Source organism: Meleagris gallopavo, chromosome 27 (genome assembly GCF_905368555.1).
Source record: "Meleagris gallopavo chromosome 27, MGAL_WU_HG_1.1, whole genome shotgun sequence".
Classification (NCBI taxonomy): domain Eukaryota; kingdom Metazoa; phylum Chordata; class Aves; order Galliformes; family Phasianidae; genus Meleagris; species Meleagris gallopavo.
In genome coordinates, this window is record NC_139430.1 from 641824 (window position 1) to 664405 (window position 22582).

General features: G+C 60.0%; 3 protein-coding genes and 1 long non-coding RNA gene across 6 annotated transcripts; 2 read left to right on the forward strand and 2 right to left on the reverse strand.

Moving 5' to 3' along the window:
- The first annotated feature begins 890 nt into the window (after positions 1-890).
- On the forward strand, positions 891-2940 carry CTXND2 (cortexin domain containing 2). Its single transcript, XM_085210060.1, has 3 exons — positions 891-1038; positions 1666-1941; positions 2800-2940. The coding sequence occupies exon 2, from the start codon at positions 1702-1704 to the stop codon at positions 1852-1854; it is 153 nt and encodes a 50-aa protein (XP_085066186.1). The 5' UTR covers positions 891-1038; positions 1666-1701; the 3' UTR covers positions 1855-1941; positions 2800-2940.
- On the reverse strand, positions 1004-2909 carry LOC146542662 (uncharacterized). The gene is made up of 3 exons (XR_014879859.1): positions 2775-2909; positions 1687-1829; positions 1004-1140 (listed from the first exon to the last, which is right to left on the reverse strand). It is a non-coding gene; the product is annotated as an uncharacterized LOC146542662 (long non-coding RNA).
- Positions 2802-17565, forward strand: SETDB1 (SET domain bifurcated histone lysine methyltransferase 1). 2 transcript variants are annotated; one of them, XM_085210034.1, is made up of 21 exons: positions 2802-3013; positions 3382-3554; positions 4024-4061; positions 4176-4275; positions 4700-4867; positions 4955-5156; positions 6346-6419; positions 6706-6896; positions 7479-7656; positions 7979-8117; positions 10298-10441; positions 11770-12366; positions 12566-12682; positions 13038-13207; positions 13359-13945; positions 14121-14149; positions 14363-14495; positions 14883-15045; positions 15350-15561; positions 16736-16824; positions 17115-17565. In XM_085210034.1, exons 1-21 carry the CDS (start codon positions 2802-2804, stop codon positions 17230-17232), a joined length of 3834 nt encoding a protein of 1277 aa, XP_085066160.1. In that variant the 3' UTR covers positions 17233-17565. The 2 variants fall into 2 exon arrangements, with proteins under 2 accessions (XP_085066160.1, XP_010722271.2); XM_010723969.3 differs by having other exon boundaries at positions 7527-7656.
- Positions 17566-17637: 72 nt separating this feature from the next.
- Positions 17638-22400, reverse strand: CERS2 (ceramide synthase 2). 2 transcript variants are annotated; one of them, XM_085210056.1, is made up of 11 exons: positions 22253-22400; positions 21335-21508; positions 20328-20445; positions 20127-20245; positions 19907-19964; positions 19771-19821; positions 19496-19588; positions 19198-19326; positions 19006-19112; positions 18774-18927; positions 17638-18465 (listed from the first exon to the last, which is right to left on the reverse strand). In XM_085210056.1, the coding sequence occupies exons 2-11, from the start codon at positions 21505-21507 to the stop codon at positions 18334-18336; spliced, it is 1134 nt and encodes a 377-aa protein (XP_085066182.1). In that variant the 5' UTR covers position 21508; positions 22253-22400; the 3' UTR covers positions 17638-18333. The 2 variants fall into 2 exon arrangements, with proteins under 2 accessions (XP_085066182.1, XP_085066183.1); XM_085210057.1 differs by having other exon boundaries at positions 22132-22273.
- Positions 22401-22582: the final 182 nt, after the last annotated feature.

Consider the following 22582-nt stretch of genomic DNA (forward strand, 5'->3'; position numbering starts at 1 on the left):
CTGGGACTGAGGGGCTGGGATTGGGATTGGGACTGGAATTTATGTTTTGATTGGGACTGGGATTCAGATTGAAGGGTTGGGACTGGGATTAGGGCTGGGATTTGAGTTGAGATAGGGATTGGGGTTGGGATTGGGACTGAGAGAGGGGCTGGGACTGAGATTGGGATTAGGATTTGGAGTGGGACTGAAGGGTGGGGATTGGAATTGGGACTGGGACTGGGGGGGTTGGGATTGGGAACGGGGCTGGGCTTTGGGTTGAGATTGGGATTGGGATTTGAACTGGGGTTGGGATTGAGATTGGGATTCGGACTGGTATTCAGGTTGAGATTGGGATTGGGATTGATATTGGGACTGGGACTGAGACTGAGAGAGGGGTTGGGATTGAGACTGGGATTTGAATTGAGCTGGGGACTGGGATTGGGACCAGCAGTGGGGTTTGGATTGGTGATATAATAAATACAACAAAACTAAGAGGTGGCGCTGCTGGAGGTGCTGCTCTTCCTTCCTGCACTGCTCTCTGGTAGCTCCAAACTGCAGAGCAGCTCAGAGCTCAATGCTGCAGATCCCAAAGCTTTGCACTGCTCAGAGCCCACAGCAGCCCCTGCCCCACTGCAGGTCACCCCATGGGCTGGGGGGGAGGGGGGGACCCAGGGCTGTCTGTTGGGGGGGGTCCCAGTTTGCTCAACCAGAGCCACACACAAAGCCTGGCGGGAGGTGCTGAGTGCTTCGTGACCCCTTTAATCCACAGGATCGCTTCTCCCCACTGCAGGGAGCAGCTGAAAGGTGATGCTGCTGTGTGTCTGCGGTGTTTTGATGGCCCCGATGTCACCGCGGCCCTGCAGTATTGATGAGGTGACATCCAGCCCCAGTGCCTCCGTATCCCTGCAGTATTCATGAAGCCCGATGAGGTGACAGCAGGCCACAACGTCACCATATCCCTGCACTATTCATGAGGCCAATTGGCTGGGGAGAGCCACAGACAGCAGGGCACAGGGCCAGGCAGTCCGTCTGTCTGTCCATCTGTCCATCTGGAGGGAGGTAAGGGGCACTCAGCACACATAGGGCAGGGTTCAGAGCTGGGAGGTTGGGGTCCCACCTCAATGGGGTGATGGCATTCATGGGGGCTGTGTTTGCTTGCTCCTGGAGTATTATAAACACAAACAAATCTGTGAGTTTGGTGGCTTTTCTGGCACCAGCCTGAACAAACCTTCTCTTTTGCTCTTGTTTGTACACCCCTGTTTGCTTAGCATGGCTTTCCCACATGCTCCTGTCCCCTCCTAACCCGAGCCACGTCTGCTGGACTCAATGATCCTTACAGGTCCCTCCCCTCTCGAGGTATTCTGTGATTCCATGATTCTGTGATTCCGTGATTCCGTGATTCTGTGATTCTGTGATTCTGTGATTCTGTGATTCTGTGATTCCATGATTCCGTGATTCCATGATTCCACGATTCCCTGATTCTGTGGGGCCTCAGCCAAGTCCTGCTGTGCCTAACAAGCACCAGTATGGCTGTACCCAACATTAATGGCATCTTTTAACCTGGGTTTTCCTGGAAGCGGGGAGGCTGTGCAGGGAAGGGAAGCTGGAAGGGCTGCCACTGGGAACAGTGGGGTGCTTTGTGCTGTGATTGCTGCCTCTGTTCTTCCACCCTCCTCTGCCCTGCAGGATGCGGCTGGGGCTGCACACCTGAATGCTGCCCGCATGGCCATCGACGTGGATCAGGGCTTCGCCATCGCCTTCGTGGTGCTCACGTGCCTCTTCCTTCTGGCCATGATGGTTCGCTGCGCCAAGCTCATCATCGACCCCTACAGCGCCATCCCCACCTCCACCTGGGAGGAGGAGCAGATCAACTGAGCCCCCCCCGGGACCCCCAGCAGGGCAGCTCTCTGCTCTCCCTCCCCACTGGGTGCTCCCAGAGCTTCACCGCGCCCCCCCGCTCAGGTTGGAAAAGACCTTAAAGATCATCAAGTCTCCATTACCTCTAGGCACCCCAGGGCCCTTCATCTCCTTGAGACCCCCAGCCGTTTTTCTCTTCCCTTCCTCGGACCCCTCACAGCCCCCCCGGCCCCGACCCCTTCTGTCCCCTGGGTGGCAGTGCTGAGCCTTTGCAGGGACGCGGCCCCTTTAAGGCCCCCCCCAGCCTCTCTCCTCGCACATGCGCCTTGGCTCACTTCCGCCGCTCACGGCGGCGGCCCGCCTCTCGCGCATGCGTAGCGCAACGCCGGCCTCAAGTGGGAGAATCGGGACTTCCTCTAACTGCCGGATGTGACGGCATGCAACTTCCGGTCCAGCGCCCCCGACCCCTTCCTCAGCCTCCATCCCAGCAATAGGGGGCCCGGCTGGGCCGCGGGGCCGAGGTGGGCGCGGGGCCGGCGGGTTGGAGAGGCGGGAGGGGAGGGGTGAGCGGTGAGGGGTTGGGCGGGAGCGGGGGGGGGGCTGAGGGGTTTGGGAGGCGGCTGGGGGGGGTTGGAGGCACGGGGTGCGGGGGGTGAGGAGCGCAGGGGAGTTTGGGGGGTTTGGGGCCGAGGGGAGCGGGAGGAGCTCCGTGTGCCGCTGGCTGCGTCCCCAGCACGGCGGTGGGACCCAGTTCCCGTTGGGCAGCACGGCCCCTCCGAGTTCCCTTCCTCTCTTCTTCCTCCCGGCCCTCAGAGAGACGTTGGATTTTTGCGTTCTCAGGGCTGGAGGGTGGGAATGGGGGAGAAACGTGAGCTGTAGGGCAGCGGGAGGCGGCCGGGATGGAGCGGAGCAGTGGGGGGGACAAACGGTGGACTCACCCCTCTGTGGTTCCGGGTGGAGCAGAAATGGATTGCCAGGACATCAAAGAGCTGCAAAAAGAAGTGATGGAGGAGATGGGAATCTCCATGGAGGAGCTGGAGGACATCATCAACAAGGAGCTGGAGAAGTCTGAGTACGTGAAGCAGAAGAAGCAGCAGCTGGAGGAGCTGGAGATGTACGTGAAACAGAAGGAAGAGGAGGTGGCTCACGTCGATCGTCTCTTTGATGATGCTTGGAGGTGAGCACACCTGGAATTGTGGTTGTGCGTCTGAGTTGGGTCTCAGAGAGCAGAGATGAGGCAGATTGGGTGGCAAAGTCTGGTGTTCTGGGCGCTGCCTGTTTCCCTTCCACGTAGGCTGATGCCGTGCTGATTGACTTGTATGTGATTATCGAGGGATAATTAAAGTCATCACTCCGTGACTGTGAATCCCTCTTGTGAATACTTCTCCCTCACCTCATGAGGGCTGTGTTTAATTTTAAGCTCCCCAGTGGTTCCTGGGGAGTTTTGCAATGGTTTCTGGTTTGTTTCTGCAATGCTGTGGGACGTACGTCTGGACTCGCTTTATCTTTTCTTGTCTCTTCCCTCTTTCTTTCTTCCCACCCCAGAGACTTTCATAAATGTGAGATGTTGGTAAAGGATCTGTACTCCAAGCTGGGCCTGGAGTACCGTGAGAGCAGCTCTGAGGAGGAGGACTTGGCTGCCAAACCCACAGAAGTGATTGAGATCCCGGACGACGACGATGACGACATCATGAGTGTGGATTCGGGGTGGAAGAACAGTTCAGTATCTTATCGTGCTCTGTGGTGATGAGGAAGGAGTGGGGGTAGGAGCATCCTGGAGCAGAGGGGGGATCAGAATTGGGGTACTGTAGAGCTGCCCCTCAGCCACAGTGGCCCTAAAGCAGCTGGGAAGTGCCATTAGCTCACGTGAGGGCATCAGCACTGTCACGTCTCCCAGGGCCTGTAACTGCCCCACAGTTCCTGGAGTTTGGGCTTGTTCAGGTGCTGAACTGGGATTGTTGTCCCATCAAATGCTGCCTTTGCTGTGGAGGAGCTGCAAGTGCAGCATGTCTTGCATCTAGAAATGATTGGAAGTAAAATTGCCTTTTTTGCATGAATTTCCTGGCAGGACCAGAGGATGCTTTTGAACAGATGCTTCTCTCCGGTCCCTTTTCTTTCAGTGACTTTCTAGGGTGGCTTCTTCCTCCCCAGTATGTTTTAAACCCCTTATTTTCTCTCTAAACCCAGGTGATAGCAGTCCCAAGGTTCCCAAGGATCAGACTCTGGTGAGTTGGCACAGAACTGATCATGGTGCACTTCTGCGGTGGGGTTTTGCTGTTGTATTCAGTGAAGGTAAAAATCCCCACTCTTTCATATTCTTTCCCTTTCCTTCCCTTCAGCTGAGGGAAGCCATGGCAGCAATGAGAAGGTCAGCCCAGGACGTTCAGAAATTTATGGATGCTGTGCACAGGAGAACAAACGCCCAGGATGCGGTGAAAGGTCAGCGTGAGCTTCCTGCAGCTGGCTGCTGTGTGCTGGCACTCGTGTGGGCCCCAGCCTCCACGCTGCCCGGATCCTGGGCCTGTTGGTTTTCATTTTGGAAAGGAAAAATACAGCTCTGTGCTTTGCTATGTCCCTGTTGGGAAGGCCCATTGGGGTGTGCGGGTTCCATTTTGTTTCTTGAAATCCTTTCTAAATCCAAATGTTTGGATTTTTTGTGACATGGGAGCTTTTCAGTGCTGTGCCATCCTCCCTTGCTGGTGGCTCCATGCTACAGGGCTGAGGCACTTTGCTGACTGCAGCAGAGCAAAGCAGGGGTTCTCTCTGCTTTGGGTCTGACAGATGTGCTTCCAGTTGCAAGCACAGCAGAATGAGTCTCTGGGATGTTTCTAATGTGGCTGGTTGTTGGGTTTTTTTTGGGTAGATGCACAAACCCCTCAGCAAGCTCCTGGTGCTCTCCAGTCTGCTGGACCTGCTGTGGGGGTGGGTGATCTCAGCAATGATGGCGATCTGAAGGTTGGCATGAGGATCCTGGGCAAGAAGAGAACCAAAACGTGGCACAAAGGGACTCTGATTGCCATCCAGACTGTCGGTAGGTTCTGAGCGTGGCTCAGTGGTGCTCAGCTTTTCCTGAATCACGGTGCCTTTGTTGATCCCGCCCTGCTGAAACGTCTTTCAGGTGCTGGTAAGAAGTACAAAGTGAAGTTTGACAATAAGGGGAAGAGTTTGCTTTCTGGCAATCACATCGCTTACGACTATCACCCCTCCCCGGACAAACACTACGTTGGGAGCAGAGTTGTGGCAAAATACAAAGATGGGGATCAGGTTTGGCTGTATGCTGGCATAGTGGCTGAAACACCAAACTTGAAGAACAAAGACAGGTATTCGTTCTCCTCCACAACCATTTTATTCCTTTTTTTTGTTTTCAGTTAGAAGGAAACGTGCTGAAGTGGAAGCTAAACTGCTTTCTGACCTCCCCGGGGTGGTGCTCAGTGTTGTTTCTTCACTTTTTCTTATCCTTGAATGCTTTGGGTGGAGCTTCTGTTGTGTTACTCAGATCCCTGAGTCAGAAGTTGTGTTTGGTAATTCATTCAAATGATCATGCAGATATCAGCCTGCCCTGCTCAGGGCGTGGATCGAGGAAAGAGGAGCCCTGAAGTGTTTTGTGCCAGCAGTGTTGCCTGGCCACGTAAGGAGGAGCAGCAGCAGGTCTAAAGCAGTCCCCTCAGCTGCATGCAGATGAGAGGCAGCACCCCTTGGATGTGGTTTTTGGTTTGTGGTCTTTCTGAGAAGATTCACAGAGGGTTTAATCACCCTCCCACGCTCAGATGTGGCTCCTCCCAGCCGTGTGAAGTTCCATCTGATAAGTGTGGGATATCTGGGCAGAGCTCTGTGCCTATTAGTCGTGTTGCAAATGTGCTCCTCCTGGCTGTTCTGCTGATCTCTCGTAACGCTGACACAGCCCTGCATCCAAACTGTTGCTTGGGGGCATGTTTTTATTCTTATCTTTTTTCCTTATCTCTTTTCCTTACCGCTGAGCTGTGCGGTTCAGCCCTGTGGGCCCCATCTCCCCTCCAGCCCTGGGCTCTTCCACACACACCTCCCGTGTGCCCTCCCCCAGTTCTCCCCTCGTGCTGCTCTCAGTCACAGCATGCAGCTCTTCTGCTGCCCAAAGGCTCTGAAAACACCTTCGTGAAGATGAGGAGCAATTAAACTCTTTGTTTTTCCCCATCATTTCAGCTCCTGTGGTGGAGGCGCAGGGGTTTGGAGCCGGGGGGGGGAGAGGCCCTGGCTGTGCTGTGCTGCTGGAAAGCCTTTGGGCAGCTTCTGTGTGTTCTCTTTGGGAGTGCAGACGTAGCTCAGGGCTGGGGAGAGTGGTTCAGAAGCACTGAGGGAGGCAGCAGCGCTGCAAAGCTTGGAGCTCTGGGCAGGAGCAATCGGTTCTGTCCACCCTCGTGTGCCACGCCTGACCCAGGGCATTTGTAGGTGGCAGAGTGGGGTTTCTCTGCTTTCTTTCAGTGGCATTTCCAAGCCCAACACTACCCGGGTGTTCTGTGTGCTGTTATCCAGGTTCTTGATCTTCTTTGATGATGGCTACGCTTCGTACGTCAAGGAGTGGGAGCTGTACCCAGTCTGCAGGCCGCGTGAGTGACCTCTGCCTGCCTGTGTTCTCATGCTGGGGTTACTCAGGGTGCTTGTGGGCACACAAAGAGCTTATCTGGAACATGAAGGTCGGGCACGTTTCAGTGCTGTGCTTGTAGAGATCTGCTCTGCGTGCAGAATGGGAGGGAGCAGCGTTTTATTGCACAGCTCCCTGCACACTGGGGGTGGCTGTGTGCCCTGCTGCCCGATGGCTCTTAGCAGAAAAATCCATTTGAAAAAGAACCGAAGGACCTTTCCCCAACCTCATTTCTGCCCCTTTCTGTGCAGTTAAGAAGACGTGGGAGGACATAGAGGACGTGTCGTGCCGGGACTTCATCGAGGAGTACATCAGTGCTTACCCCAACCGGCCCATGGTGCTGCTGAAGAACGGCCAGCTGATCAAAACCGAGTGGGAGGGGACCTGGTGGAAATCCAGGGTGGAAGAGGTGGACAGCAGTCTGGTCAAAATCCTCTTCCTGGTACGGCCATTCCTCCTCTCCCGTTGAGGAGGGAGGACGGGGGTGTTTTTGTGTGTGGAGCTGAACCTGTGGGCCCGATGGAACCCAGGTTCCTTGCTGGTGTCAGATGGGGCTCTGGAGCAGGCACACGTTCTGCTAATCTCTGCTTTGCTGGGAAGGTGAGGCTTTTATTTGCACGATGAAAGCTCCAAAAGCCCTTCTAATTGCGGTTTGCTCCCACAGCTGTGCATGCAAAGTGCTTTATAGATGGTTACAAAGCAGAATTCATCGTCTGCAGCAGTTCTGTCCTGCTCCTTTCCTGCTGTAAGCTCCCAGCAGCACCTTCTGTTCAGTAGGAGTGCTGTTCTGAGCAGCTGAGCAGGAGCTGCAGGATTCTGCAGGCTCAGCTTGTGCACATTGCAGCAGAGGAGCACACTGGTGCCTGCTTGGGTCCCTTCTTGTCTAAATAACATCACCTGGGCACGGTTCACTGTTTGCATGACCTTCCATAAGCTTCACATCAACGCTTTAGCTCTTCTCGGTTGGGTTCTGCTGGCTTTAGAAGCATCACTAACGTTTCCTGGCTCTGCATCCCTCATCTAGGAAGCTCTTGCTGTAGATGCTGTGAGTGTTGCATTCTCCTTGCTGCAGGATGACAAACGCTGTGAGTGGATTTACCGGGGATCCACGCGCCTCGAGCCCATGTTCAGCATGAAAACCTCCACTGCCTCCACCCAGGAAAAGAAGCAGAGTGGACAGGCAAGGACTCGTCCCAACGTTGGTACGGAGCGTTTTTTGCTTTCCTGCCTATCTGGGAATCCTGGGGTCGTTGGCTGCGTGTTCTGTGGTGGAGTTTTTAGCAGAACTCTCAGAGATGCAGGATTTGCAGCGGGTTTTGCCTGCTGGATGTGGCAGAGACAGGCAGAATCTGCCTGGGTTGATTGGCTGTGACTCAAAGCTTTGCCAGTGGCCCGCTGTTAATGGCCAGTGCTTCTGTTCTGCTTGCCTTGGGGACCGCATCCGTGTTTCGTGGCTGATGGGACAATCTCTGGCTGTTGTAAGGACTCTGTGTTGATGCTGAGCTCTTTTATTCCTCCCCCAAGGCGCTGTGCGGAGCAAAGGCCCCGTCGTGCAGTATACACAAGATCTGACTGGAGCTGGAACCCAGTACAGAGCCCTGGAGCAGATGCAGGCAGCCTCGCTGGCAGCACAGCCCGCTTCTCCGCAGCCCTCTGAGGTGGAGTAAGTACCCAGATCAGTCCTCTGCTTCTCTGCGTTCCGTCCGCAGTGCTCAGCCCTTTGGGCACTGCTCTTTTTGCGTAGCAGAGCCCTCGGGTGCAGGTTTCCTTCGTGGCTCTGCTCGGTTCCTGGCTGTGCAGACGTTTCTAGTTTTGCTTCTGGGGAGAGCCGACGAGGAAAGGCTGCAGGAGGAGATGCTGGGGGCGGGGGAGCTGAGAGCCGAGCGCCCCTGAGCCAGATGCTGCTTTTAGCCAGGGCTAAAGCTTTGCACACATTGCTGCATTTCCGAGTTAGAAAGCTTGCTGCCTCTCTTCTGAAAATCTGAATTGCTCCCTCGTGTCACGTCCAGGCTTTGGTCCTCGGCTGCCTTGCATTCCTCTGCTTGGAGCGACCTGCTGGCAGAACTCAATGGCTTACAGAGCGCTGAGAACTCGGGATCAGCTGTTGGTCCGGGTGCTCGTGGACCAAATGTGTTCACTCTGAGCTCCATCCGAGCTCCCTGCGCATCTCCTGCTGCTGGGGGTCCGGGGGGGACCACCGTGGAGGGCCAGGACAGTGCTGGAGGAGGCCTGGATGGAGGAAGGACTCAGCACGGTGATGGAGGGAGCGTGGCTGAGAACAGCGGGACACCTGAGTGTGTGCTGTGGGACCCTGAGAGCCTCACAGGGGAGAGGGAAGCTGCCCCCGTTCATTTTTGTCACCACTGTGGATTTCCCATCCGAATTTATGGACGCCTGACCCCCTGCCAGCACGTTTTCTGCTGTCACTGCGTTGTGCTGCACGGGCTGAGAGGAGAGAGGAGGTGCCCCAGCTGTGAGGAAGCCGTGCAGCACGTGAAGTTTTACTCCCCGGGTGCTCTGTAGTTGTAGCAGTGCGTAAGAACCCCATCTGCCCCAAAGCTCCCTTCTCAGCATGGGATTCTCCCCCAAAAGCAGTGCAACGGGACTCGGGCTGCCCCTGGATGTGGGGATTCAGTAGGAAACGCACTTCTTGTGCCATCCTGGCCGAGACGTGAGAAGTGAAGCTGCAATCTGGCCCCTCTTCTCCAGCAGAACCGAAAGGAGAGATGCTCTGCCAGGGGGGGAGACCCCCCCAGAAAGCAGTGCTGGCTCCTGCATGGGGCTCCCCCAGGACGTGGGGGGCAGTGGGGCACCCCGAGCTGCCCGGGGCACAGCAGGAAGGCACTGAAGTTGGATGGCCGGGATCTTCAGGCTCACAGCCCAACGAATCTCTCCTTTCCCACTTAACCATCCTCACAGAAACACTTTTTCTTCCCTCTCCTGACGGTGGCTTTGACTTCAGGATCTTGTTGTCAGATCTAATCAAGCGCACGCTACAGACTTTCCTCGTCCTGCCTTTAAGTATCGGGCTGTTTCAAAGCCAGCCCTTCCCCATCATTGCCCCTCCAGGAATACTTTGGGGTTAAACGTTGGTTCTTAGATTATTAAAACTGAGAGAATGGTTCCTTCGCTGCCCTGTTTTATTTGCTCTGAGGGAGGGTCAGCTCTCCTCCCCCTCCAGCTCCGCTTTCAGCCTTGCTGTGGTGCCAAGGAGCTGCTCGCTGCTGTTCCTTTATAACACTGCTGACAGCAGCCTTGTTCTCTTGCTCCTGAGATTTAAAGGTGTGTTTTACACCTCCCTTTCAAGCAGAGGTTTGCTGCAGTTGTCAAACCCTGCTGCTTTCTGCCCCAGTAACAGCTGTGTTCTTCCACCTGTGGGAAGCCGGTGGCTGGCTGGGCTGCGTTCTGTTTCAGCCATAGAAATGGATTGAGGATCTCTGCAGTTCTTCTCTGCTGCTGTGCATCCCCTGCAAGGGCCATCAGGGATCCCCCGAGCCCTTCTGTGGGTGCTGCTGTTACATCCTGTGTCTCATTTGGTTGCTTGGCACAGACTACAGAGTGCTCTGTACCTCTGATTCCTCCCACTGCTGGGTGCCGAAGCACAAACCCGGGCTCTGAGTGCTCCTTGCTGCTGGCGCAGGGTTTCTTTGTGCCCTTCAACAACCAGCTGTGTGTCAGCACTCACCGCAGGGCTGCTGCAGGGTTGTGATGCCGTGCGCTCCCGGGTTTGCACGGCTGTGAGGATGAAGCTGCTCACTGCGTGGTGGCAGGATGCTGTCAATAACCTGGGGGGGAATTGGGCTGCTGCACCTTGCCAATTGCTGCCCTTCTTCCCTCCTGCAGGTGCTCTGATGGTCTGCTGGCCCAGTCGAGGAAGCAGGTGGCCAAGAAGAGCACATCCTTCCGGCCCGGATCGGGGCAGTCGTCGCCTTCACCGCCCGTGCTGAGCGATGCACCAGGAAGAGCGGCTGCAGCCCAGCAGCACCGGTGAGCACAGCAGAGCCCTCGGCAGCACGCGGTGCTGGGAGGGATTGGGGGTTGGTTTGCTTTGGTTTTTGCCAGGTCCCAATCGTTTGTCACCTCCTTACCTCGCTGTCCCTCCCTGACAACTGCTGGCTGCCTTTTGTCGTTGGTGTGAGCTTGGAAAGTCTCTTATCGGTTCTGCCCAGTCCTCACCCCTGGCCAGAGCCTCTGGAACTGCTTGTTTGCGAAGGGCTCAAGTTTCTATGAACTTTCTGGGGCTTCCAAGGGGAGCTGGTGTTAATCTGTGTCTGCAGGTGGCTCTTCCATGGCGGCAGCTTTGTCTCACTGCCCTGCAGCTGCTGATCTGTGTGCTGTGAGGCTGCAGGCAGCTTATTGCTGCCTCCTGTGCTCCCTTCTGGCGGTGGTTTTCTGTTCAGAAATGCCTGGTGATGCTCCCCCCCTTTGGGACGTGCTCTGCCTCTCTCTCAGGGAGCGCTGCAGCTCAGGACTAACCAAACTCAACAGCAAAGCTACCGAGCCATCCCAGTGTGTGAGCAGAATCACAGAATGCTTTGGGTTGGAGGGGACCTCAAGGATCACGAAGCTCCAGCCCCACACCAATGCAGAGCCACCAACCTCCACGTCTCACAGCAGCCCAGGCTGCCCAGGGCCCCATCCTTGCTGCCCTCCAACACCTCCAGGGATGGACGGGGATCCACAGCCTCTCTGGGCAGCTGTTCCAGCACCTCCCCGCTCTCCCAGCAAACAACTTCCCCCTGACAGCCAGCTGAAAGCTGCCCTCCCTCCACTTCCAGCCATTCCCCTCGTCCTGCTCTCATCTCCCCTTCCCAAGAGCTGCCTCCCCTCCTGTTTGTGGCTCCCTTGAGGTCCTGCAGGCTGCACTCAGCTCCCCCCCAGCCTCCTCTTCTCCAGCTGAACGAGCCCAGCTCCCCCAGCCTGGCTTTGCAGGGAGGTGCTGCAGCCCCCCGCTCATCTCTGTGCTCCTCTGGACCCTCTCCAACAGCTCCCTGTCTCTCTCGTCCTGGGTGCCCCAGTCCTGGGCGCAGTGCTGCAGATGGGGCCTCACAAAGCAGAGCAGAGAGGGACGATCCCCTCCCTGTCCCTGCTGCCACCCCTCTGCTGCTGGAGCCCAGGATCCCGTTTGCTTTCCGAGCTGCAATCCCACCCTGCTGGCTCACGTTCAGTTTCCCATCCCTCAGGACCCCCAGCTCCTTCTCCGCAGCAGCTGCTGCGATGGGAACAAAGCACCCAAAGCCCTTAGCGGGATAAAAGGAGCAGTAGGGGCCCCTCCTGCAGCCGTGGGTGCTCACCGTCCACCTTTCCCCCGGCAGCTTCCCCAGCGGGCCGGCCGGCTCAGCGCAGCCCTTCCACGGCATGCTGGACCGGGTGCCCAACGAGCCGTCGTACCGCGCGCCGCTGGAGAAGCTCTTCTACCTCCCCCACGTCTGCAGCTACGCCTGCCTGTCCCGCGTGCGGCCCATCCGCAGCGATCAGTACCGCAGCAAGAACCCCCTGCTCATCCCTCTGCTCTACGACTTCAGGAGGATGACGGCCCGCCGCAGGGTGAACCGCAAGATGGGTTTCCACGTCATCTACAAGACGCCGTGCGGGCTCTGCCTGCGCAGCATGGCCGAGATCGAGCGCTACCTCTTCGAGACCGACTGCGACTTCCTCTTCCTGGAGATGTTCTGCCTGGATCCCTACGTCCTGGTGGATCGCAAATTCCAGCCCTACAAGCCCTACTATTACATCGCCGACATCACCAAGGGCCGCGAGGACGTGCCGCTGTCCTGCGTCAACGAGATCGACGGCACGCCGCCGCCGCAGGTGGCCTACAGCAAGGAGCGCATCCCCGGCAAGGGGGTCTTCATCAACACGGGCTGGGAGTTCCTCGTGGGCTGCGACTGCAGGGACGGCTGCAGGGACAAGTAGGTGACCCCTGCCGCTCCGCTTTCCCTCTGCTGGGCTGAGCGAACTGCGGAGCTGCGGGGCCACGTGGGGCCACGGCTTTGGCCCTGAGCGCTGCCTCCCGCACACGGAAGGGCTCAGCCTTCCCTTCCTGCCAGAGCGGTGTGCAGAGTCGATTCTCCGGGGGCTCGGGTGAGTTTTATTCCTCTCTGCCTGCAGATCTAAGTGTGCCTGTCACCAGCTGACGGTCCAAGCGACCGGCTGCACCCCGGGAGGGCAGATCAACCCCAACTCGGGGTACCAGCACAAGAGGCTGGAGGAGTGCCTCCCAACTGGGTGAGCGGGCATCTCTCCTCTCCTCTCCTCTCCTCTCCTCTCCTCTCCTCTCCTCTCCTCTCCTCTCCTCTCCTCTCCTCTCCTCTCCTCTCCTCTCCTCTCCTCTCCTCTCCTCTCCTCTCCTCTCCTCTCCTCTCCTCTCCTCTCCTCTCCTCTCCTCTCCTCTCCTCTCCTCTCCTCTCCTCTCCTCTCCTCCCCTCTCCTCCCCTCCCCTCCCCTCCCCTCCCCTCCCCTCCCCTCCCCTCCCCTCCCCTCCCTTCTCCATTATCTGCCTCTCCCCTCCCTTCCGACCTGTCTGCCCCAGGGGAGGACAGCTCTGCTCTCAGACAGCTGACTCTGCTCTCCTTTCTTTCAGGGTTTACGAGTGTAACAAGAGGTGCAAATGCAACGTCAACATGTGCACCAACCGCCTGGTCCAGCACGGGCTGCAGGTCAGGCTGCAGCTGTTCAAGACTCAGAACAAGGGCTGGGGCATCCGCTGCCTCGATGACATTGCCAAGGGCTCCTTCGTCTGCATCTATGCAGGTAGGGCCGACAGCTTTGGCTGGAGATGGGTGCTGTGCAGAGGCAGGAGGGCGCACGCAGTGCAAAGCCAGCGTTGCAGTCAGTGAGGGGTTACAGCGCTGCGGGCTGTCGGAGCGACTGGGAAACTCGCGCTTCGTTTCCTCCTTACCAGGGAAAATCCTCACGGATGACTTCGCCGACAAAGAGGGCTTGGAGATGGGGGATGAGTACTTTGCAAACCTGGATCACATCGAGAGCGTGGAGAACTTCAAGGAGGGCTACGAGAGCGACGCCAAGTGCTCGTCCGACAGCAGCGGGGTGGACCTGAAGGACGACGAGGAGGACAACACGGGCACGGAGGAGCAGGAGGAGTCCAACGAGGACAGCTCTGATGACAACTTCTGCAAGGACGAGGGCTTCAACGCCAGCTCGGTGTGGCGCAGCTACGCCACGAGGCGACAGACCCGCGGCCAGAAGGAGAACGGCCTCTCGGAAACGGCCTCCAAGGACTCGGGGCTCACACCGCAGGTCGGCCACGATGAGGCTGCAGCAGCTGCCTCCTGCAAGCTGCCCGTGTCCGAGGAGACCTGCAAGAACAAAGTGGCCTCGTGGCTCAGCTCCAACAGCGTGTCTGACAGCTTCCAGGACAACGACAGCACCTCGTCCTTCAAGATGAGCGAAGGAGGGGAGGCCAAAGGCTGCAGGGCTGATCCTGCGCCGGGGGGAGCGGAGGGAGAGGCAAAGGCACCAAGGAAGGATGTGAGCTGGGGGGGCTGGGGGGCTCAGCCCCGCGCTGGGGGGTTTTGGGTGCTCTGTGCTCATCCTCTGCCCTGAGGAGGGGACCTGGAGCCCCAGTGGGTGCGGAGGGTGGGCGTGGAAAACGGGCCACAAAGAAGGGAGGAATTTTCATCTTCTGCGTTTCTTCCTTCTGCAGGAACCTGAAGATTCAAGCAAAGTCCTGGGGTAAGGTTCCTCCAATCCTATTTTCCTGCTTTTTATTATTATTTATTCTTTCCAAATTTGCCTTGGAATGAATTGCTGTGGTTCTGCGGCTGCTCCCCACCCTCTTTCAGATGTCAGTGAGGGATCTGAGCAGTCGGGGCTGCTCGGAGGTGCTGTTCTCTTTGAGCTCTCTGCTTCCCCAACCCCCTCTGAGCTCCTCTCCTCCCCCCGCAGGCTCAGCGACCTGGGCAGGCTGTACGGCTACAACCCCAGCCCCCCCAAACTGGATGGGGTGCGAAGACCCACCAGCAAAACGGCTCTGCTGCAGAGCAGGCGGCACTCGGGGCCCCTGCAGCCCCCCGCCGAGGTGAGCTGCCCTATGGCCGTCCTCTGGGCTGCTCTTTTGTCATCTGCTGCTCTCCTTTGAGCGCCAGCGGCTCCTGAGTGAGATTATCAGGGAGCTGAGGCTGCCTTCTGCTGGCGGGGGTCTCTCAGTTCTGAAAGCCCCGGGACTTTCGTGCAGTAGGGTGGCACAGAGCCTTGCTCTGCACCCGGGGGATGAGGATGCCGTGCACTAAGGGGGGGTCCCCCATCCTGCGGGTGGTCCCTGCAGGACTCGAAGAGAGCCCGTCCTCCCCCCACCGCCCCAGCAGTGCCAGCTGTCTGTGTGCAGACTTCCCGCGGGGTGGGGGGGTCCTTTACTGGGGGGGGGTCTGGGGGCAGCGTTGCTCAGGAGCTGCAATGGCACTTGCAGGACGTGCTGACCCTGTCCAGCAGCACCGACAGCGATGGGGACAACGGGCCCAAGGTGGAGGGGCAGCCCCAGGGTGCTGCCAACGACAGCGACGACATCCAGACCATCTCATCGGGCTCTGAGGAGGAGGAAGGGGACGAGAAGAAGAACCCCTCTGGTTCAGGTGAGCGCAGGGAGGCGAAGGGCTGCCCCACGGCCTCCCGGTGCTGGGAGCTGCCTCTGCTCACAGCGCAGCGCTGCTGCTCATAGGGATGTGGGAGGGTGAGGAGGGGGGTTGGCAGGAGCCCACCCAGGAGCCGGGTGGAAGCAGAAGCTGGATGTGCCTCAGTTCTGAAGGCCCCAGGACTCGGCTTCTGTGCAGGAGGATGGCGCAGTGCCTTGCTCTGCACCTGGGGAGCAGGGGGGGCCCACAGTGAGCCCGGAGCTGCTGGCAGCGTGGATTCCTCCCAGCCTTCGCTCTCCTGCAGGGCCCGTGAAGAGGCAGGTGGCAGTGAAATCCACGCGGGGGTTTGCCCTGAAATCCACCCACGGCATCGCCATCAAATCCACCAACATGGCAGCAGCCGAGAAGGGCGACAGCGCTCCGGTCTGCAGGACGACACGGCAGTTCTATGATGGAGAGGAGTCCTGCTATATCATCGATGCCAAACTGGAGGGGAACCTGGGCCGCTACCTCAACGTGAGCACAGAGCTCCAGGAGAGCTGGGATGGGGCAGTGGGACGCAGTGGGACGATGGGGGACGATAAGGGATGATGGGGGATGATGGGGGACGATAAGGGATGATGGGGGATGCAGTGGGATGATGGGGGATGCAGTGGGATGATGGGGGATGCAGTGGGATGATGGGGGATGCAGTGGGATGATGGGGGATGCAGTGGGATGATGGGGGATGATAAGGGATGATGGGGGATGATGGGGGATGCAGTGGGATGATGGGGGATGCAGTGGGATGATGGGGGATGATAAGGGATGATGGGGGATGATGAGGGACGCAGTGGGATGATGGGGGATGATGGGGGATGTAATGGGATGCATTGGGATGATGTAGGATGATCAATGCAGTGGGATGATGAGGGATGCGAGGGGATGATGTGAGATGATGGGGGATGATGGGGGATGCAGTGGGATGATGGGGGATGATGTGAGATGCAATGGGATACAGTGGGATGATGGGGGATAATGGGAGATGATGGGGGGTGCAGTGGGTCGATGGGAGGATGCACTGGGATGATGTAGGATGTGTTGGGATGCAGTGGGATGGTGATGTGGGATCTGTTGGAACGATGCAGTGGGATGATGCATTGGGACAATATGGGATGCAGTGGGGTGATGCAATGGGATAATGGGGGATGGAGTGGGATGGTGATGGGGGATGATGTGGGATGCACTGAGATGATGTAGGATGTATTGGGATGCAGTTGGGATAGTGATGGGGATGGTGATGGGGGATGGGGATGGTGATGGGGGATGGTGATGGGGGATGGTGATGGGGGATGGGGATGGTGATGGGGGATGGGGATGGGGATGGGGATGGGGGATGGTGATGGGGATGGTGATGGGGGATGGCGATGGGGGATGGCGATGGGGGATGGTGATGGGGGATGGTGATGGGGGATGGTGATGGGGATGGTGATGGGGATGATGTGGGATGCACTGAGATGATGTAGGATGTATTGGGATGCAGTGGGATGGTGATGGGGGATGGTGATGGGGATGGTGATGGGGGATGGTGATGGGGATGGTGATGGGGGATGCGGCGCTCTCAGGGGTGCCACTCATTTGTGAGGGTTTCTGCCTCCCCCTCCCACCCCCCAGGGCTCCCTCAGCACCCACAGCTCTGTTCTCTTTGCAGCACAGCTGCAGTCCCAACCTCTTCGTGCAGAACGTTTTTGTGGACACGCACGACCTGCGCTTCCCATGGGTCGCCTTCTTCGCCAGCAAGTAAATGGAGGGAGGGGGGATGGGGTCGGGATCTCTGCTGGTTTGTGGGCTCCGTCCGTTTGTGGGGTCAGGCCCAGCCTTCCCTCCCAGCTGGGACGTGGGGCGGGGTGCAGAGGAGGGGGCTGAGTGGGGGTCGGTCGCTGCAGGGCCGTGCCAAGGGTTGGAGCCGCTGCTGTGGGGCAGCTTTCAGACCCCGCTGTGCCCCACGGAGTGGCTGGGGGTCCTCTGTCCCACGAAGCCGCAGCATCCCGTGGGGAACAGCATCTCCTTGCGGCTGCTTTTCCTTGCAGGAGGATCCGGGCGGGCACGGAGCTGACGTGGGATTACAACTACGAGGTGGGCAGCGTGGAGGGCAAAGAGCTGCTGTGCTGCTGCGGGGCCATCGAGTGCAGAGGGAGGCTGCTGTGAGCCCGGGGCTCCCATTTACTGAACTCTGAGCTGCTGGGGGGGCTGCAACCCCCACCCCCAACTGAGCCTGTGCTGTTTGGGGGGGCTGTGACCCCACACAGCCCTCCCTGCTGTTCCTGTTGCGTTAGCTGGGGCTGTGGGTCACTGTTGCTGCCACTTCGTTGCACTGGGGGGCTCCTGTAGGTGGGGGGGGGGGTAGGGATGGAGGGGGTGATAATAAACATCAGTTATGGGGCTGAGAGGAGAAGCAGCCACCCCCCATTATGAGATGCAAAGAATTCTTGTCGTTACAAAGCAATAAAATGGGGTTTTCTACACCCAACATTCACACAACGCGGTGTCCCCCCAGCCCCCCCCCCCCCCCATTTTGTTATTTATGTAACAAAGCTTATCATTATCAGTTGGTTATTTTTTTTTTTTTTAACTTTATTAATATATTTTAACCTTTAAAAAAGAAAAAAAAAAACAAAAACAAAACCAAAAACGAAACGACACATTTTGGTCTGATGGCGGTTAATGGTCCTTCCCCCCCCTTGCCCCCCATCTCCCCCCTTCATTGCAGGAGGCAGAGCCCCCTCTCCCCCCGCCCCCCAATAAATAGAAACAGAATCACTGCTCGTTGGCCCCCTCTGGCCCACGGGGGGTCTGGGGGGGGCGCAGCTGAGCCCCACTGACAGAGGAATGGAGGGAGGAGGATGCAGCAGCGCTGACCCCACAGCTCCGCGTTGGCCCAAATCCCAGCACGACTTCATCCACTCTGCTTTGGGGGACACCTCCCCCCCCCCCCGACCCTCCTCCCACAGCACTGGCATCAATGGGGGGGGGATATGGGGGGGAGTTTGGGGCGCTGAGGGCGGGAGCCGCCTCGGACCCCGTTAAGGCAGTGGGTGAAAGGCAAAGAGGACTGGGGGGGCGATGGAGGAGCGGCCACGCTGCTTTGCACCCCCCTCCTCCCCAGAGCTGTGGTCCCAGAGGGGGCTGAGGGGGGCAGAGGGGCTCTCCGGGGTCCCGATTCGCTCTGCTGGAGCGGGGAGGGGGGCGGATGGAGGGGATGGGGACCCCTGGCACTGTGTGACCCCCCCCGGCCACGGGGAGAGGCGCTCAGTCGTTCTTGCGGTGGTTGTTGTTAAGGAGGGGGGGGTGGCCGTTGGACAGGGGGCCGTTCTTCATCACCTCCTCTTCCTCCTCAGAGTTGTCAGTCTCCTCCCGGTCGCTCCTCTCATCCTCCACCACCTGCGGGGGGGTGGGGGGGTGGGATTGGGGGCAGCAGTCACTCGGGTGCTGTTTTCTGCCAGGCTTCGGTTTCCCCCATCCCCAGCGCTGCCGTTTTCTTTCTGCCCCCCCCCCCCCCCCCCCCCCGGGGTCACTCCAGCACTCTGAGCTCCCACTGCAGCCCAGCACCCAATTCTGCAGCCCCCACCTCACCCCAGGGGGATCCTACACCCCCCCCCCCTCCTCCTCCCCCCTCAGAACCAGGACTGTGAACACCCCCAAGGTGGGGGCTGTGAGACCCCCAGAACCGGGGCTGCGCCCCCCCTTACCTTTCCAGTTATGAACTTGTGTGCCATGCGGATGATGAGGAAGGCCCAGAAGATGTGCAGCAGCTGCAGCACCCCCATCATGGCATTGAAGAAGTAGTAGCCAAAGAAGGCCGGGTAGAGCTCCAGGGGGTAAACCATGGTGCAGTGCATGATCCTGGGGGAGGGGAAGGGGCTCCGTTACAGACCCCCCCCACCGGGTGTCTCCCCCCCAAGGCTCAGCCCCCACGCTCACCAGAAGGGCAGGATGACCAAACGGGTGACGATGAAGACGGCAGCGAAGACGATGAAGATGTTGTTGCAGGTGTTCCTCCAGTTGGCGTAGTTGAACATCTTGGCTGACTGCGGGAGGGGGGTTGGGGGGGTGAGGGGGGAGGGCAAAGCCCCACGGGTGGGTGGGGGGCAGCGGGGGGGAGGGGGGTCGCACCTCCAGTAGGTAATCAGAGGAGTCGTGCAGGGCCATGATGAGCGTCCCAGCACGGACGTAGTTGGCAAACCAGGAGAAGCTGATGAGGATGATGGTGGCCACGTGGTGGATGATTTGCTCTTTGAAGTCCTGTGTGTGGCACAAGGGGGGAGTGGGGGGGTCACACCAGCCCCAAACCCCCCATTCCTGCTGCTCCCCTCATCCCAACCCCCCTCCCTCCCCCCCCCCCATCCCTCCGCTACCCCAAAAATGACCCGGAAACCCCCGGGGGGGGAGGGGGGCAGTCAGGGGGTCCCACCTTGCGCTTGACATCAGAAGCGATGCTGAAGAGCAGCGACCAATAGAAGGAGAGTTCGATCATGTAGTACCAATACTGGGAGGGCAGGATGCTCTGAAAGCCAAGGATGTGTTGGAGGGGGGGGGCTCAGGGATTCCATCATCCCCCCCCGCCCGCCACAGGCATCGACCAATCGCCCACCCTGGGGACGGAGGGACCCCCCCAGAAGCGTGGGGATCCAATGGGGGGCAGCCCCACAGGGGTGGGAAGGTGGGAATGGGGCAGGGGGGGCTCACCTGGATGGGGTACCCCTTCCACACCTCCCGGAGGTCATAGAACCACGGCTTCTGTGGGATGAGGGGAGAGAGACAGAGAGAGGCGTTAATGGGGGGCGGGGGGACACCAGGCACGGCGGTGGGGGGCACTACTCACATCCACTATGACAGCCATGCCAGCAATGAAAGCAAGAAGGTAAAACGTGAATCGCCAACTGGAAAAAGGAAGCAGACCGTGCTCAGGGGCGCAGCTGGGGGGGGAGGGACGAGGACGGACCCCCCCCACCTCCCAGATCACAGCCTCCCGCGGGGGGCTGCACCACCCAGGGCATCTCCACCTCCAAGTGCAGCCGGATGGGACCCCGGGCCGGGCTCACCTCGCCTCCCGGAACTTCTTGAGCAGGCTGGGTCGGTCCTGGTTGCGGCGGCGGCGGAACCAACGCTCCACCTGGCGCACGGAGCAGCCGCTCTTCCTCGACAGCATCTCCACATCAGCCTGGGGGGGATGGCGTGGACGTCAGCGCCATGTTGTCCCCTCTCCCCACCTCCCCCTCGGCCTCTCTGGGGTCCCCCCTCACCTGTTTGGGCTGCCTGGAGGTGGTGGCGTAGAACTTCTCCAGCACCGCATTTGGGGCGGCTCTCAGCCGGACGCGTTCCTTTACACCCAGCAGCCCGGCCAGTGGGGTGGCCACGTATCTACAGATGGACAGACGGACCCCCAGCCCTGTGACTGCGGGCTGATGCCCCCCCCAAAGCACTCCAGAATCCAGGGTGGGCGCTATGGGGCTGCCCCACACTGCCCCCCCCCCCCCCCGCCATGGCCCCAGGTTGGGTGTCAGCCCCGCGGCCCCGCATGGCGATGCAGAGCAGCTCCTTCTCCCCCATTCCCAACAAAGCCCGGTTTGTTCCCAACCCCAGGCTGTGCCCCATTGTTTGCCCAACAAACTGCAGCTCAGATGCGGGGGATGCACAAAGCCACAGCTGTGCGTTGGGGGGGGACACACACAGAATCCCCAGCGCTGCAGTGGGGGCTGTGGGCGGGCAGAGACCCCCAGGGCTGGGACCACCAATCCAAGCCCCCTCCGAGACACAGAGCTGAGCCTGAGGGGTGCGGAGCCACAGAACCAGGAGCTTGGAGAAGAACTCCGAGATGACACAGCCCAAATGCCCACCTATGGGCGACAGCTCCCAGAGTGGGGACAGGGCTGAGCCGAGGGTGTGAGGGGGGGAGGTTTGGGATGGGGGCGAGGGGAGGAGGTTTGGGAGGGGGGCGAGGGGAGGAGGTTTGGGATGGGGGCGAGGGGAGGAGGTTTGGGATGGGGGCGAGGGGAGGAGGTTTGGGATGGGGGCGAGGGGAGGAGGTTTGGGATGGGGGCGAGGGGAGGAGGTTTGGGATGGGGGCGGGGGGAGGAGGTTTGGGATGGGGGCGGGGGGAGGAGGCTTGGGATGGGGGCGAGGGGAGGAGGCTTGGGATGGGGGCGGGGGGAGGAGGTTTGGGATGGGGGCGGGGGGAGGAGGTTTGGGATGGGGGCGGGGGGAGGAGGCTTGGGATGGGGGGGGGGGAGGTCCCCCAGTGGTCACTCACGTCTCGAAGAGGTGCCGTACGATGAGGAAGAGGAAGGCCATGGGGATGGTGATGTAGAGGTCGGAGGCTTTGGCGTAAACGCGCCCATCGCGGTCCTCCAAATCGGCCCAGGTGAGGTTTGCAGGCAGCCAGAGCCGCTCCCACCAGAAGTAGCTGCACAGCGTCCGGAACATCCTGCAGGACGGGGGGATGAGCGGGGGGAAAAACCCCCCATGGGGCACAAAACCACGGAGCCAAAGAGCCCACGGGGCCACAAAGGAAAAGCGGCACCCAGAACGGGAGTGAGCCCCAGTGACCCCAAAGGGCCCCAATGGGCCTCAGCACCCCCAAAGCTCCCCAGTGACCCCAAAGTCCCCATAGGGCCCCAGTGACCCCAAAGGCCCAGAGGACCCCAATGCCCCAAAGGGCCTCAATGCCCCAAAGGGCCTCAATGCCTCCAAATGGCCCCAACGCCCCGAAGGGTCCCAGTGCCCCCAAACCCCCCACTCTGGGCTGACGGCGGATCCCCGCGGATCGCTCCGGCCCGGCCCGGACTTTGCCCGGCGCCGTGCGATCATTAACCCGCCCGTTCCGTTCCCGGATCCCCGCGGCCCATCGCGGCCTTTCCTTCGGGGCACAAAGCGCCGGGGTTCCCCGCAGGGCGCAGCGGGGCGGGCAGCGCTCACGGCCGCCCGCCGGGTTTCCTTTGGGGCACCGAACCGAGCCGCCCCCCCTCGGTTCCCGTTCGCCGTTGCGGCCCCAAAGCGCTCCCCGCTCCCCCCCCGCGCGGGGCCGCCCCGGTCCCACCCCGGGCCTACCGCGGCCTTCCGGAGCTCCGAGCCCGGGGCGGGGGGGGATGAAGGGGCTGCCAAAATGGCGGCCGGACCGCGAGACCGCGCCGCTCCCACCCCCCCCGCGCCGCCCCCCCGCCCCACTCACTCCGCCGCCCGCCGCCCTCAGCGCCGCCGCCGCCGCCGCCCCCCCGCGCCCCGCAGAGGGCGGCAGTGACGTCACCGCCAACGCCGCCGCCGGGCGGACCCGGGGCGGGGGGCGGGGCTTGCTGGGAGGTGGGCGTGGCCTGGCGCGTGCCGGCATTTCCCGGGGAGTGGGCGTGGTTTGGGGCGTGGTTTGGGCGTGGCCGCAGGCGCGCGAGAGATTCGTAGCCGCGGGCGATGCCGGGAGGGGGCGGAGCTTAACGGGAGGGGGCGGGGCTTAAGGGCATGGGAGCGCGGGGGTCACGCGTGGCCCCGGGAGCGCACGCCCTATGGA

Excerpts from the sequence above, each read along its gene's own strand:
- CTXND2 (XM_085210060.1), top strand. The coding sequence starts at position 1,702 with ATGGCCATCGACGTGGATCAGGGCTTCGCCATCGCCTTCGTGGTGCTC.
- SETDB1 (XM_085210034.1), top strand. The coding sequence starts at position 2,802 with ATGGATTGCCAGGACATCAAAGAGCTGCAAAAAGAAGTGATGGAGGAG. Across the intron at positions 6,897-7,478 it reads TGGTCAAAATCCTCTTCCTG|GAAGCTCTTGCTGTAGATGC; the intron begins GTACGGCCATTC and ends TCCCTCATCTAG. Across the intron at positions 12,683-13,037 it reads GAGGAGTGCCTCCCAACTGG|GGTTTACGAGTGTAACAAGA; the intron begins GTGAGCGGGCAT and ends CCTTTCTTTCAG.
- CERS2 (XM_085210056.1), bottom strand. The coding sequence starts at position 21,507 with ATGTTCCGGACGCTGTGCAGCTACTTCTGGTGGGAGCGGCTCTGGCTG. Across the intron at positions 20,446-21,334 it reads GTACGGCACCTCTTCGAGAC|ATACGTGGCCACCCCACTGG; the intron begins GTGAGTGACCAC and ends GTCCATCTGTAG. Across the intron at positions 18,466-18,773 it reads ACAAGTTCATAACTGGAAAG|GTGGTGGAGGATGAGAGGAG; the intron begins GTAAGGGGGGGC and ends ACCCCCCCGCAG.